The sequence below is a fragment of the Cetorhinus maximus genome, chromosome 8 (assembly GCF_964194155.1).
Source record: "Cetorhinus maximus chromosome 8, sCetMax3.hap1.1, whole genome shotgun sequence".
In the NCBI taxonomy this organism is placed as follows: domain Eukaryota; kingdom Metazoa; phylum Chordata; class Chondrichthyes; order Lamniformes; family Cetorhinidae; genus Cetorhinus; species Cetorhinus maximus.
The window spans coordinates 65512557-65528429 of NC_135886.1; the positions used below are offsets into that span (position 1 = coordinate 65512557).

At 42.0% G+C, this 15873-nt stretch overlaps 1 protein-coding gene across 1 annotated transcript in view; it reads left to right on the plus strand.

Moving 5' to 3' along the window:
• The window catches only part of LOC144683195 (sodium- and chloride-dependent neutral and basic amino acid transporter B(0+)-like), a 104145-nt gene that overhangs the window by 32485 nt on the left and 55787 nt on the right, over positions 1-15873 (plus strand). The window contains exons 6-7 of the mRNA XM_078546154.1: positions 2633-2765; positions 10947-11087. Of these exons, the coding sequence (XP_078402280.1) occupies positions 2633-2765; positions 10947-11087 (274 nt within the window). The remainder of the gene's footprint in view (positions 1-2632; positions 2766-10946; positions 11088-15873) is intronic.

Below are 15873 nucleotides of genomic sequence, written 5' to 3' on the forward strand. Positions count from 1 at the left end.
CCAACACAGAAGAACCTTCCAGGCTGATGTGTTTGAATGCCCTTTCCTGAAACCAATCAAAAAGGTTATTATCAAAATGAATGGGTCTTTCTGAAACAAAGTCACTGACTGTCTCAAGCCCTCAGTGGTGTTAACCCACAACACAGATGGCAGAATCAACATGAACACCACCCCCGTATTTGGAAAGGACGTTGAACTTGTGAAAGTCACATGGTTAGACAACCATTTTTTTTTGTCTGCTTTTAAAAATCAGTGCAAGCTGTTTGCAGGCAGAACCACCAAAACCATTGAAACCACCAGTTCAGCCAATCTGTGAATCAGATTTGAGCTAAGCTGTGACACCTCAGGCAGCTGAAGTTCGTAACCAACCTGAGAACCAAGAAACTTGACTACAAGAAAGCTCACAACCTGCTGTGAATTCTTCAGTGTGTAAGACCCTGACTTCAACTTTAACTCATCGAAACCATTCAAAAGACTATATGCTTGCCTCGTGGGAGACTGGAGTTTGTAAATCAGAGACGGCAATAACTAATAAACTGTTGTAGTATTACCTTATTTTTATAAATAAATACCTTATCTGTATCTAATCTTTGTGTGTGTAAGAGAACGAGTGTGAGAGATGTATTTAATTTGGGGTAAGTGCCTGAGAATAACTAACATTTTAAACTCAAAAGCTTGCTGCTGAATTTGTTAATTGGACACAAACTCCAAAGGTAAGAAAAGCCGCACATCCTTCATTCAAAATGAGCAGTAAGGGAACACAAATATTTTGTCCATGACAAGTGCATCCTGAAGGCTGCAGTCTGAATCAATGGAGTTTTGATGATCATAAGCGTCAAATAGATTAAATTTATCTATTATAAAGATAGATTAAACCCTTGACCTGAAAATCCTGCAATGACCCCTAAGCCAGCAGACCTCAGAGCCTGGCTATCGGTGTCAGTGCAGTAGCACACAATCTCTCCAGACCTCTTAAACAGTGCTTTGGTCACCTCCCTAACACAGTGGTATGTGGCTGCTTAGGATATACTGCACATGTCCCTGGTGAATCCTTGGAAGGAGCCGAAGGCGTAGAAATTCAGTGCTGCAGTGATTTTCAGTGCCTCCAACATTGGGTGACTACCCAGTCCTATTGGTCACAGGTGGTCCTTGCAGTATCGGTCAGTGATGGACCCCCTTGATAGGCTCAGCCCTCTCTGACATTGCTGTTCTGACATCTACAGATAATTCATGTGATTTCTGAACAATCTGAGACATGTAACGACCCCTCTTCAGCCACTCTCCTGCTGCCTTTCACCATGGCGTCTCGGTGAGGCCTGTCCAGCTGTGGCCTGTACCCATTTTTGTGACTGCTACCCCTGTAATGGTGCTCTGGGGCCTGGCGCACCCTTCCTCAATGTCTCTCCTCCATGCTTGTGGGTGCAGGATGATGGGGTGGATGAATCCCACCCCTTTCACTGGCTGCTGTTCGAGGAGGGAATGCCCATCAATTGCCTCTTAGCTCCTCAGACTACCCCACTCCTCCGCGCCTCCTCACCCCTTTTGGCAAAAGCCTCCACTCCAATGGAAGGCAGTCCCAGAATCGCTGATCTTCCCCTCAGAGCCTAAGGCCTCAACTGGAAACCACCACCTTTTGGTCGTGGATCTGATGGCCTGTGATCTCCACGCACCACACATTAAATTTTGTAGACAGCATTTAATTCCAATCAGAGGTATCTCACTGAGGTTAATGACTGTTTTAATGAGCTCCATTACATTTCCCTGCATCTATTTTCTTCCACCCTCAGTGACCATCAGCATTCACTTCTGCAGTACCGCTTCCTTTTAGTAGCCGAGGGTGGGAGGGAGGGTCTGCCTAAAAGAAGGGAAGGCTGGCTGCACCACATGGTTTCCAAAAATGCTGCCAGGCTAATCTGGCTGCACGCAGAGGTTGCAGCCAACATTTAGGAGGGGAGGGCAACGTGAGACCTGCTCGGCCCAGTGCTACAAACATTCAATTAAGATGGGTGTACCAAATTTGCATGCTGCCCACCTTGATCTTAAAGGGCACAATCCCATATTTGGAAGCTTGTCGAATGCCAGCTGGGATGCCACATGGCTAACACCCATAGGCACTCCCTTAGCATCCATAACAAAAACAAAAATACCTGGAAAAACTCAGCAGGTCTGACAGCATCTGTGGAGAGGAACACAGTTAACGTTTCGAGTCCGTATGACTCTTCAACAGAACTAAGGAAAAATAGAAAAGAGGTGAAATATAAGCTGGTTTAAAGGGGGGTGGGACAAGTAGAGCTGGATAGAGGGCCAGTGATAGGTGGAGATAACCAAAAGATGTCATAGACAAAAGGACAAAGAGGTGTTAACATCCATGTTAGTTATGCCCCCAAAAGACTGAGCCACAGATATGACTGTTCCTTGCTCAGGGAACCAATGATGAGTTAAATTTGTCTTTGTTTGTGTTTCTTAGTTCACACACTACTGCATTTTTCTTGTCGTACTGTGACCCTCTTTTCCAAGTATTGAAAACACCTCTGGACCTCCGTCAAGAATTAACCCTCGAATTGTACAAGAGGGAATATGCCCTTGTATATAGTGAACACTGTCCTAACATGTGCTGTCATTTTTCATTTAGTGCAGTGGTTTTACACCGTTCAAGATCAATTAACGAGACTGGGGGAATTGTCTGGCATCTAGCCCTCTGTCTGTTACTATCCTGGCTGGTGGTTTTTCTTGTGCTGTGTAAAGGAATCAAATTTTCAGGAAAGGTAAAACTAACTTTAGCTAACATTAAACAATATTTCTATATTGGTCAAGGCAATAGGGAAAATGTATTAAGAAATAGAACACAACAACAAAGACAAAGTGAGCCCTGGTTACAGGTCTGGGTCTGCTGATAGGTGATGCCCCTATGAGATATTGGCTTGTGAGGAGGGTTGCCTTTTATTGACTCTGCATGGTCACGGTCACAACATTTCTCTGCAAAGAGGTCCAGTCAAGTTTCAGGGCACTGCTGATTGTTACTGTCCCTTGAATGTGCCAGCTTTCTATTGTATGGTAGCTGCAACAGCCCTCACAATTCAATACCTGTGTCACTTCTGACCCAGACCCTGGGATTCTCCCACCACCCCCTGGCCATTGTTCATTCTGACAGGGTGGCAAATGTGATTGGTCACACCTTGTTAACTGCAGCCAATTGGGTTTCCTAGCTCCTGATCCCTATTGCTATCATTTTTTGACGTAGTACTGCATAAAGCATCATGTCTTCTGAGAAGTCAGCTGGTATCAAGGTTAGTCAAGCATTCAATTACTGTAGTAAAGCCCCCTTTGGTGGAGAAGTGTCTATACACGCACTGCTGGTCAAAGCAAGACCATCCCTTTTTGCAGTTGCAGATTCCTCATCTTTTGGGCGGACATATGCTATTACCCCTCTGCACTTTTTCCAAACATATTATTTTTAATTATTGTGATTGACAACCCACATGCTCATGGGAAAGGAGGTAGAGGCAAAATTAAATTAATGCCTTAACAACTGGCAAAGAATAAAGCAAAATTAACCTCTAAACAGCTCAGAAATGGCCTATCTGAATCATTCTGGATCTTTTAAAGGCCCTTTGCTTATAAAATGTTCTCCCCAAGATCTGATTTATCTTATTGCTTCTTGTGGGGCATTGCTGAGCACAAATAGCTTCTGTGTTTGCATGTATTGCAACATTAACTACATTGCATATGTATATCAAAAGCTAGTTATAAAATGTCTTGGGTTCTCTTAAGGATCATATTTGTAATTGCAGTTTGTTAATCTCTTCAGCAGATGTGATTTTTAAGTTTTATTTGAGTGAACTAAACATAGAAACATAGAATATAGAAGCAGGAGTAGGCCATTCAGCCCTTCAAGCCTGCTGCGCCATTCATTATGATCATAGCTGATCATCCAGCTCAATAGCCTGCTCCCGCTTTCTCCCCATATCCTTTGATCCCTTTCGCCCCAAGAGCTATATCTAACTCCTTCTTGAAAACATACAATGTTTTGGCCTCAACTACTTTCTGTGGTAGCGAATTCCACAGGTTCACCACTCTCTAGGTGAAGAAATTTCTCCTTATCTCAGTCCTAAATGGTCCACCCCGTATACTCAGACTGTGACCCCTGGTTCTGAACTCCCCCACCATTGGGAACATGTTTCCTGCATCCACCCTGTCTAGTCCTGTTACAATTTTATAGGTTTCCATGAGATCCCCCGTCATTCTTCTGAACTCCAGCAAATATAATCCTGATCGACTCAATCTCTCCTCATATGTCAGTCCTGCCATCCCAGGAATCAGTCTGGTAAATCTTTGCTGCACTCCCTCTATAGCAAGAACACCCTTCCTCAGATGAGACCAAAACTGCGGACAATATTCCAGGTGTGGTCTCACCAAGGCCCTGTATAATTGCAGCAAGACATCCCTGCTCCTGTACTCAAATCCTCTGGCTATGAAGGCCAACATACCATTTGCCTTCTTTACCGCCTGCTGCACCTGCATGCTTACCTTCAGCAACTGGTGCACGAGGACACCCAGGTCTCATTGCACATTCCCCTCTCTCAATTTATAGCCATTCAGATAATAATCTGCCTTCCTGTTTTTGCTACCAAAGTGGATAACTTCACATTTATCCACATTATACTGCATCTACCTATTGGCCTTCAATCCCATCAATTTCCCCAACACCATTTCCCTACTAATACTGATTTATTGCAGTTCCTCCCTCTCACTAAACCCTGTGTTTCCTAACATTTCTGGTATGTTATTTGTGTCCTCCTTTGCGAAGACAGAACCAAAGTATGTATTTAGTTGGTCAGCCATTTCTTTGTTCCCCATCATAAATTCCCCTTTTTCTGACTATAAGGGACCTTCATTGTGTTCACCAATCTTGTTCTCTTCACATACCTATAGAAACTTTTACAGTCAGTTTTTATGTTGCTTGCAAGCTTACTCTCTTACTCTATTTCCCCCTTCTTAATCAATCCCTTGGTCCTCCTTTGCTGAATGCTAAACTGCTCCCAATCCTCAGGTCTGTTATTTTTTCTGGCCAATTTGTATGCCTCTTCCTTGGATCTAATACTATATTTAATTTCCCATGTAAGCCATGGTTTGGCCACCTTTCCTGTTTTACTTTTGTGCCAAATAGGAATAAACAATTGTTGCAGTTCACCCAAGCACTCTTTGAATGTTTGCCATTGCTTATCCACCAACATCCCTTTAAGTAACATTTCTCAATCCATCATAGCCAACTCGCATCTCATACCATCGTAGTTCCCTTTATTATGATTCAAGACCCTAGTTTCAGAATCAACTACATCACTCTCCATCTTGATGAAGAATTCTATCATATTATGGTCGCTCATGTATGTTATGGGGAACCAGAGTGTTAGAGCAGATAGTGAGGTGGAGGAAGATAAAGGTCAAGCGAGGAATGCATGTATAGACAGAAATCAAAGGTTTGTATAGGATAGAAATGTTCTCAGGTGCATCTATTTCAATGCAAGGAGTATTGTTGGGAAGGCAGATGAGCTTAGGGTGTGGATTGGCACGTGGGATTACGACATTATTGCTATTAGTGAGACTTGGTTGCAGGAGGGGCAGGACTGGCAGCTCAATGTTCCGGGGTTCCATTGTTTCAGACGTGATAGAGGGGGAGGGATGAAAGGGGGAGGAGTGGCATTACTAGTCAGGGAAAATATCACAGCTGTGCGTAAGCCGGAGGGCTCGTCTACAGAGGCCATATGGGTGGAGCTGAGGAACGGGAAAGGTGTGACCACACTAATAGGGTTGTATTATAGACTGCCCATTGGTCAGAGAGAATTGGAGGAGCAAATCTGTAGAGAGATAGCAGACCGATGTAAGAAACAGAAAGTTGTGATAGTAGGAGATTTTAACTTTCCACATATTGACTGGGACTCCCATACTGTAAAAGGGCTGGATGGCTTGGAGTTTGTCAAATGTGTTCAGGAAAGTTTTCTAAATCAATATATAGAGGTACCAACGAGAGAGGATGCAATACTTGATCTCCTATTAGGGAACCAGACAGGTCAGGTGACAGAAGTATGTGTAGGCGAACATTTTGGGTCCAGTGACCACAATGTCATTAGTTTTAAGTTAATTATGGATAAGGATAGGTCTGGTCCTCGAGTTGAGATTCTAAATTGGAGAAAGGCCAATTTTGTGGAAATGAGAAAGGATCTAGGAAGAGTGAATTGGGATAAGTTGTTTTCTGGCAAGGATGTGTTCAGTAAGTTGTAGGCATTCAAAGGCGAGATTTTGAGAGTGCAGAGTTTGCATGTTCCTGTCAGGATTAAAGACAAAGTTAACAGGCATAGGGAACCTTGGTTTTCAAGGGATATTGGCGATCTGGTTAAGAAGAAAAGAGAGGTGTATAGCAGGTATATGCAACAAGGAATAAATGAGGTACTTGTAGAGTATAGAAAATGTAAGAAAATACTAAAAAAGGAAATCAGGAAGGCAAAAAGAAGACATGAGGTTGCTTTGGCAGATAATGTGAAGGTAAACCCGAAGGGTTTCTACAATATATTAAAAGTAAAAGGATAGTAAGGGACATAATTGGTCCCCTTGAAGATCAGAGTGGTTGTCTATGTGTGGAGCCTCACGAGATGGGGGAGATCTTAAACAGTTTTTTTGCATCAGTATTTACTCAGGAAACTGGCATAGTGTATAAGGAAGGAAAGGAAACAAGCAGTAGTGTCATGGAACATATAGAGATTAAAGAGGTAGAGGTGCTTGCTGCCTTACAGCGAATAAAGGTGGATAAATCCCCCGGGCCTGACACGATATTCCCTCGGACCTTGAGGGAGACTAGTGTAGAAATTGCAGGGGTTCTGGCAGAAATATTTAAAATGTCCTTAGCCACAGGTGAGGTGCCGGAGGATTGGAGGGTAGCTCATGTTGTTCCGTTGTTTAAAAAAGGCTCCAAAAGTAAACCAGGTAATTACAGGCCAGTGAGCCTGACGTCAGTAGTAGGTAAATTATTGGAAGGTGTTCTGAGAGGTCGGATATACAATTATTTGGACAGCCAAGAGCTAATTAAGGATAGTCAGCATGGCTTTGTGCGTGGTAGGTCGTGTTTAACGAACCTTGTAGAGTTTTTCAAGGAGGTTACCAAGAAAGTAGATGAAGGAAAGGCTGTGGATGTTGTCTACATGGACTTTAGTAAGGCCTTTGACAAGGTCCCACATGGGAGGTTAGTTCAGAAGGTTCAGACACTTGGTATCCATGGAGAGGTTGTAAACTGGATTCGAAGTTGGCTGTGTGGGAGAATACAGAGAGTGGTAGTGGATGATTGCTTCTCAGACTGGAGGTCTGTGACTAGTGGTGTGCCTCAGGGATCTGTGCTGGGACCATTGTTGTTTGTTGTCTATATCAATGATTTGGATGATAATGTGGTAAATTGGATCAGCAAGTTTGCTGATGACACTAAGATTGGAGGCGTTGTGGACAGCGAGGAAGGCTTTCAAAGCTTGCAGAGGGATCTGGATCAGAAAATGGCAGATGGAATTTAATGCAGAAAAGTGTGAGGTGTTCCATTTTGGAAGGACAAACCAAGGTAGGACATACACAGTAAATGGTAGGGCACTGAGGAGTGCGGAGGAACAAAGGGATCTGGGAGTTCAGATACATAATTCCCTGAAAGTGGCGACACAGGTAGACAGGGTTGTAAAGAAAGCTTTTGGCATACTGGCCTTCATAAATCAAAGTATTGAGTATAGGAGTTGGGATGTTATGATAAGGTTGTATAAGACATTGGTGAGGCCAACTTTGGAGTATTGCGTGCAGTTCTGGTCGCCTAACTACAGGAAGGATGTCAGTAAGATTGAAAGAGTGCAGAGAAGATTTTCTAGGATGTTGCCGGGTCTTAAGGAGTTGAGTTACAGGGAAAGATTAAACAGGTTAGGACTTTATTCCTTGGAGCGTAGAAGGATGAGGGGAGATTTGATAGAAGTTTACAAAATTATGAGGGGTATAGACAGAGTAAATGCGAGTAGGCTCTTTCCACTTAGATTAGGAGAGATAAACACGAGAGGACATGGCTTTAGGGTGAAAGGGGAAAGGTTTAGGGGGAACTTCTTCACTCAGAGAATGGTGAGAGTGTGGAACGACCTGCCATCTGACGTGGTAAATGCGGGCTCACTCTTAAGTTTTAAGAATAAATTGGATAGACACATGGATGGGAGAGGTCTGGAGGGTTATGGACTGGGTGCAGGTCAGTGGAATTAGCAGAATAATATTTTGGCACAGACTAGAAGGGCCAAATGGCCTGTTTTCTGTGCTGTAGTGTTTTATGGTTCTATGGTTCATCCCCAAGGGCCTCGCACAACTAGATTGCCAATTATTCCTTTCTCATTACACAATACCCAGTCTAGGATGGCCTGTTTTCTAGTTTGTTCCTCAACGTATTGGTCCAGAAAACCATCCCATATACACCCCAGGAATTCCTCCTCTATGGTATTGTTACTAATTTGATTTGCCCAATCTATACGCAGATTAAAATCACCCATAATTACAGATGTTTCTTTATTGCATGCATCTCTAATTTCCTGTTTAATACCATTCCCAGCATTACCACCACAGTTTAGGGATCAATATACAACCCCCATTAACGTTTTTTGCCCCTTAGTGTTTTTCAGCTCTATCCATACAGATTCCACATCGTCGGAGCTAATATCTTTCTTCACTATTGCATTAATTTCCTCTTTAACCAGCAATGCAACTCCACAGCCTTTTCCTTTTTGTCTGTCCTTCCTAAATACTGAATACCCCTGGATGATCAGTTCCCATTCCTGGTCACCTTGCAGCCACGTCTCCGTAATCCCGACTATATCATATCTGTTTACATCTATCTGCGCGGTTAATTCATCCACTTTATTGCAAATGCTCCTCACATTAAGGCACAAAGCCTTAAGGCTTGTCTTTTTAACATTACTTGTCCTGGTCCCCTTATTTTTCACTGAGGCCCTGTTTGATTCTAGCCCTTGATTTCTCTGCCTGTCACTTTTCTTATTCCCCTTTCTGTCTTTTGTTCTTGTCCTTGGTTCTCCTTCTTCTGACACCTTGCAAAGGTTCCCATCCCTCTGCCATTTTAGTTTAAAACCCCCCCAACCACTTGAGAAATATACCCCCTAGGTCATCAGTCCCGGTCCTGCCCAGGCATAACCCGCCCAGTTTGGACTGGTCCCACCTCCCCCAGAACCAGCCCAGGAATCTGAAGCCCTCCCCCTCACACTATCTCTTCAGCCATGTATTCATCCAATATATCCTGCCATTTCTACTCTGACTAGCACTTGGCACTGGTAGTAATCCTGAGATCACTACCTTTGAGGTCCTACTTTTCAACTTACTTCTTAACTCCCTATATTCTGCTTTTAGGACCTCATCCCTTTTTTTAACCTATGTCGTTTGTACCAATGTGTACCATGACCATTGGTTGTTCACCCTCCCCCTTCAGAATGTCCTGTAGCTGCTCTGAGACATCCTTGACCCTAGCACCAGGGAGGCAACATACCATCCTGGAGTCTCGTTTGTGGCCACAGAAATATCTATCTATTCCACTTACAATTGAATCCCATATAACTATTGCATTCCCACACTTTTTACTTCTCCCCTGTGCAGCAGAGCCAACCATGGTGCAAAGAATTTGGCCGTTGCTACTTTCCCCTGAGAAGCCATTCCCCACAACAATATCCAAAGCAGTTTATCTATTTTACAGAGGAATAGCCACAGGAGATTCCTGCACTGCCTGCCTAGTCCTCTTGCTCTACCTGGCGGTCACCCATTCCCTTCCTGCCTGTGGACACTTAGCTTGTGGTGTGACCACCTCTCTATACATGCTATCCACGAAACTCTCCGCCCCATGGATGCTCCACAGTGTCCCCAGCTGCCGAAACCCGGGCTTCCAGGAGCTGCAGCTGGAGACACTTCCCGCACACATACTGGCACTGGAAATGTTCCTGGCTTCCCACATAGAGCAGGAGGAGCACACCACAACTTTGAGCTCTCTTGCCATGACTTACCCCTTTAACTTAAATTAAGCCTTTTGGAAGATACTTAATATCAAATAATACCAATTACTCTAGGGCCCTTCTTCCCTGCTCCTCGTTGTTACAGAATATAGTCCTTACAAATGATGAACCACAAAATAAGACCTTAAAAACTATAAGCAATAAAAGTAGTAAATACTTACCTGACCGTGCTCATGGTACTCAAAGGATCACCTTGATCCCTCCTCACCGATCTCCCTCAGTCATCAAACTCCAACTTAAGCACTCTACTGCAGCCCAAAGCAGCACTCCAGTGCAGACCAAGTCAGCACTGTAAGATGGCCTGTTTTTATAGTCTCTGAATCTAGCCTCTGAAAACCTGGTTAAGCCAGTTACCTAATTAACTAGTTGTAGCTGCAAGCAGAGACTATATAAACCCTGTTTTAAAGCTGGCCTAAAACTCACCTTCTTCCAACCCAAACAGCAACTTATTTAATTCCTAAATTAAAGAAAGACTAGACTTTAGATAGAAATTAACCCTTAAATTCCCTCAGTCACCAAACTCCAACCTAAGCACTCTACTGCAGCCCAAAGCAGCACTCCAGTGCAGACTAAGGCTTAATTAGACAACAGAAGTAGTATTGAGATCTATGGATCAACTTCATTGCATTTGGCCCATTGTACTTTTTAGAATGCGTTGATATTTCTCTTATCAATGCAGTTTTAGAGTTATAATAATAATTTGCTGTTTAGAATCGATCTATAGCTCAGTGTTAAATATACACTACGTGTATATTACTCCCCCAATTGTCTTCTGCTTCATTACAGTCTTATTAGTTTATCATTCAATTGGATTCAATACTGTAAATGTTGTACCAGCAATAAAGGAAAATCTAACAAGCTACTCTCCATGGTCAGGTGGCATATTTTTTTGTGACATTCCCTTATTTGGGCCTAGTTTTACTCCTGATCCGAGGTGTTACCCTGGAGGGAGCCTCTCGAGGAATTGAATTCTACATTGGAAAACGTTCAGACTTCTCTAAACTGGCTGATGCTGAGGTAAATACACCAATATAATCCATTTCATGCACATTTCTTAGTCAAAGAATTATATACTTCACTCTTTAACTGTGATTTTCTGGCCCCATCATGGGGACACCCACCGCGGGAGATTCGACGGACCAGCCAAAGGTCCATTGGCTTGCAGCGGGACTGGGCGATCCTGGTGGTGGACGGGGCTGGAAAATCCCATCCTATGTCTCTGTGCATTTAACATGGTCAGTTTGTAAATTGAGTGTTACAAGAGATTGAAAGGCTATTGGCGAGGGAGAGGAGGGTCCAATCATTGTGGTGGTCCATGGACCAATAATATTGAGAAGAGTAGACAAGAGGTCCTGTTCAGGAAGCACCAGAAACTAGGGGATTAACAGGGTTTCAAGGGTTATAATCTCTGGAGCCTGGGACCAGGGTCCTAATGGAAAAGATGGATAGGGCGGTCACCAGGAAATTAAGCTAGTAAATGGGAGGAGGGCTGAGGTCTTTAACGTAAATAATAGCTCAAAAACAAATAAAATGAAAGAGAATAACGTAATGGTCAGAAATGACACTTAATGGCCCTACAGGTAAAGGGAAAACTAAAAGATGTAAAGTGATTAAACCAGGAGAGAGAAATAAGAATGGGTGAGTGAAACATTAAAGCAGAAAGCCAGGTTAGAGTCTGTGGCCCAAATAAACATTATTTAGAAATGCACAGAATGTAAAGAATTAATGGAATAAATTGCAGGTGCAAAAGCAACTTGGTGGTATGACATGGGAGCCATTACTGAGACGTGGCTCCGAAAGACAGTTAGGACCGTATACTAAATATATCAGGTTATAAGGTCTATAAGAAGACTGGAGAACCTAGTAGAGGGGAGGAGTAGTCTCAGCGGTTAAAGATGAAATTACTTTGATGATAAGTGGTGATATAATAAGAGATAAACAGGCAGTGAAAACTTTATGGGTAGAATTAAAAATAGAGAAGGATTTAATACTGTTGTGGAAGTATATATAGGCCCCACTCCCCCTTTGTAGCTGTGAAATGGCAAATATATTAAAGCAGAGATTAGGCAAGCATATAGTAAAAGCAGGATTGGTTGAATGGAAGATTTTAATTGCATATTGATTGGAATAAACAGATGAGCTCATCTCAGAAAGACAGCAAATTTCCTCTGCAGTCAGGATAGCTTTTTTCAATAACGGGTCACATTTTCCCCTGCTGTGCTTGCCTGGAAATGGGTCAGGATTGGAAAAATGAGGCCTGTGAGCTACCAATTTCTAACATAGCCCCTCCATTCCCAACCCACATCACCTTCCCCTAGGCAGGTAATGTGATAGTTTTCAGCCTTCTAGCACATCCTGTGAAATCGGGGTTGCCATTATATAAAGGCCTAGGGGAAATTTGAATTTCATCCCCATGATATTTTGGTCATGATGAAAGGAATTTGGAAGCCCGTGGGTACCCCACCAGATAAGTCAGTTCATGAACCTTGGGGAAACCTGCTATGGAGTTGGAAACTTTTGACCGGTAAGTTTGAAAGGTTCTGACAACTTCATATGTCATTATTAGATGCTGTCTGATAAGTAAACCATGTTTTTAATTCAAGGATTGATCATCAGGCTCTGTCCTGAAAAGGTTTGTTGACCATTATATTGACCATTTTCGTGTAAGTGTTGAAATGCATTCAAGTACTTTGTTCATGGAGAAAGTACTCTTATGTATTCAAAACTATTGAAAAGTATGCCAAGGGAGCTTGCTGTAATGATCTGAACAATGATTTTTTATGCCTGGCAGATGATGTGTGCCAGGTGGACCAAATTCACAGGGAAACTTGGGAAAATTCGAACAGTTTTACAATTTGTATTTATTATGAGAAGAAGTGTGCACTGAATTCAGGAGTAATGAGTCCACCTACACGTTTAGAGATCTTAAAAATTAAATTAGAATATTTATTAACAAAATAAAAGCTTTCAAACACATACATAAGACTAAAAATTACTTACTACTATAACAACTCCTAAAATTCCTAATTAACCTGACTTTCAGTTACACACCCCCTTTAAGGTAACAGTCCAAAATAGATTTTAGATTTAAAACAAACCCAGCAAGTTAACATAATACCCACTTGACAGTGGCATTCCAAATGGCCTCCCCAACTTCAATTACTTTACATAGCAGACTTATGCACAAATGGCTGGAGGCTTCTTGAAGGTTGTTTCACACACTCCTGTTAGATCTTACATGGCCCTCTCCTTTCATTCTCCATTATATATATTTCTCTCTTTTTAATATGTAAATTCTATTGTTCCATATGTCTTTGAAACTGCATCTTCCTCATAATATAGAAACATTCATGTTGCCAATATTGTCAGTAACCTTTGGGAAAAATAAACACACTCCTTAGCTTTGCTTATCTGCCTAGTTGTAAACAGACTAACATTCCTTTGAAACCCAAACAATCCTTCCCTTATCTAAAAATGCAAATTCCTTTCACACCTTACATGCTAGGCCAGCATCTGTGTAAACTCATTAGCATGTCAAGCACACTTGTACACCTAGCTTCTTTTGTTGATTTAAATCTTGCGGCCTACTTGACTCCAAATGTAATTAAATCACACAGCCAGAACCACCTATACTTACACCCATAAACCTACTTCACAATAAACCAGAAAAATAGTATTTATATTATTGTACTTTCGTAAAAGGTTTAAAATTCCAGATTTAAGAGACTTTGAAAAAAATGCCCATATGTTCCCAGACTAATTTTATTGATAGGCCATCTGCAGTAGCTTTGAAAAAAACCTAGCCATCTCTTCCTTCAGTTTCATCTCTAATGGTTTGTTAACACAGCTGTGTCTATTATGAATGCTTGGTTGAGTTTCAAAGAACACTAATGGACTGAGATCAGCAGAGGATTGTTTACAGAGCTGTGAAGGGGATTGCAAATTTTATTTAATTGACAATTTTTATGAGGTTATAATAGAATTAACTGTCTTTGCTTTTTGAATAAATATTTGCTATTTTTTTACAAATTTATAAACACTGAAGAAGATTTAATATTTTTTTCAATCATACTAGAGGATTAGTTACTAGAGTATGAAAAGGTGGGTGTTTAATTGACTTTTTATGAGTTTGCAAGAGGTTAATTTTTTCAAGGACATGGCTCGTGATATCTGTACTTAGGGGATACTAGGTGCATGGTTGTGGAGGATACCTTGAGGTCATGGAGGGGGCATGGGAAATATGAGGGACTTGGAGGGAGCATAGGGTGTGGAAACATGGAGGATACATGGGGTTATGAGGGGATATTGGGGTAGGAGGGGAATGGAAGGGGCATGGGGTGGCAGGGTAGTGAGGAATGTGAGGGGGTTGAGGGTGAAGGCTAGGGGGCCTAACAACCCTGGACTGGACTGATGTCCCTTAGAACTGAGGTCGGCCTTCTAACCAGCCCACCTTATCTCCCACGCTGAGTTTTTCCAGCAATTTTTGTTTTGTTTCAGATTTCCAGCGTCCACAGTATTTTGCTTTTATCTTAGTAGATCATGAGTAACTATTTTGATTGGTTGGGGAGGCTAGAGGATTAGGAGGCATATTTTAAAAATTCGAGCCAGACCTTTCAGGAGTGAAGTTAGGAAACACTTTTACACAAAGAGGACAATAAAAGTTTGGAGCTATCTTCCACATATGGCAGTTGATTTTGGGGTCAGTTGTCAGTTTATTATCTGAGATTGATGGATTTCTGTTAACTAGAACTATTAACACAGGGCTTATTTGTAATCTCATAGTAAAAGATTCACTGGGAAATAGTGACAAAAATAAAAATTAATCTCACATTAAGTTTGAAAGCAACATATCCCAATCACAAACAAGAATCTTAAAGTTAAAGAAAGCCAATTACATAGTGTGATGGGAGAGCTGGCTAAGATTGATTGGGTAAATAGGCTAAATGATATGGTGGCAAATAAACAGTGGGAAACATTTAAGGAAACAATTCAAGATGTTCAATAAAAATACATTCCGTTGAAAAACAAAAACTCAGCAAGGAAGATCCATCTGTGTCTTTCTAAAGAGGTTAAGGACATTATTAGATTGAGAGAAAATGTTTGTGCCTCACAGCTCCAGGGTCCCGGGTTCGATCCTGACCTCAGGTGTCCGTCTGCGTGGAGTTTGTATGTTCCCTCCATGTCTGCTGGGTTTCTGCCGGGTGCTCTGGTTTCCTCCAACTGTCCAAAGACCTGCTGGTTAGGTGGATTGACTATGGTAAATTGTCCCTTAGTGTGTGAGAGTGTGTGATGGACATCCTAGGTGTACCCTGCCTAGTGCCCATTGCCTGTCAGGATAGGCTCCGACTCCTCCGACCCTGAATTGGATGAAGCAGTTCTGGAAAAATGAGTGAGAAAAGGCTTGTAATGTGGCAAAGAATAGTTATAATTTTGATGGAGTGTTTTAGAAACAATGGGGCCACCAAAAGGTTGACAAAAAGGGAAAGAATAAAATATAGAGTAAGAAAGTTAAGAATTGAGCAGATTGTAAGAAATTTTACAAGTACATGAAAAGGAGAATAGCTAAAATAAGTGTTTGTCCCACCGAGACAGAGACAGGATATAGTACCACAGGGAATGAGGAAATGGCAGGAGCATTGAACAAATATCTTGTGCCTGTTTTGAAGATAGACTCAAGTAACATACCAGAAATAGAGGGTAACCTAGGGGTTAAAAAGAATGAGGAAATTAATATCAGCAGAGAAAATGTACTGGAGAAACCTAAGGGACTAAACTCTGTCAAATCCCCAAGACCTAATCATCT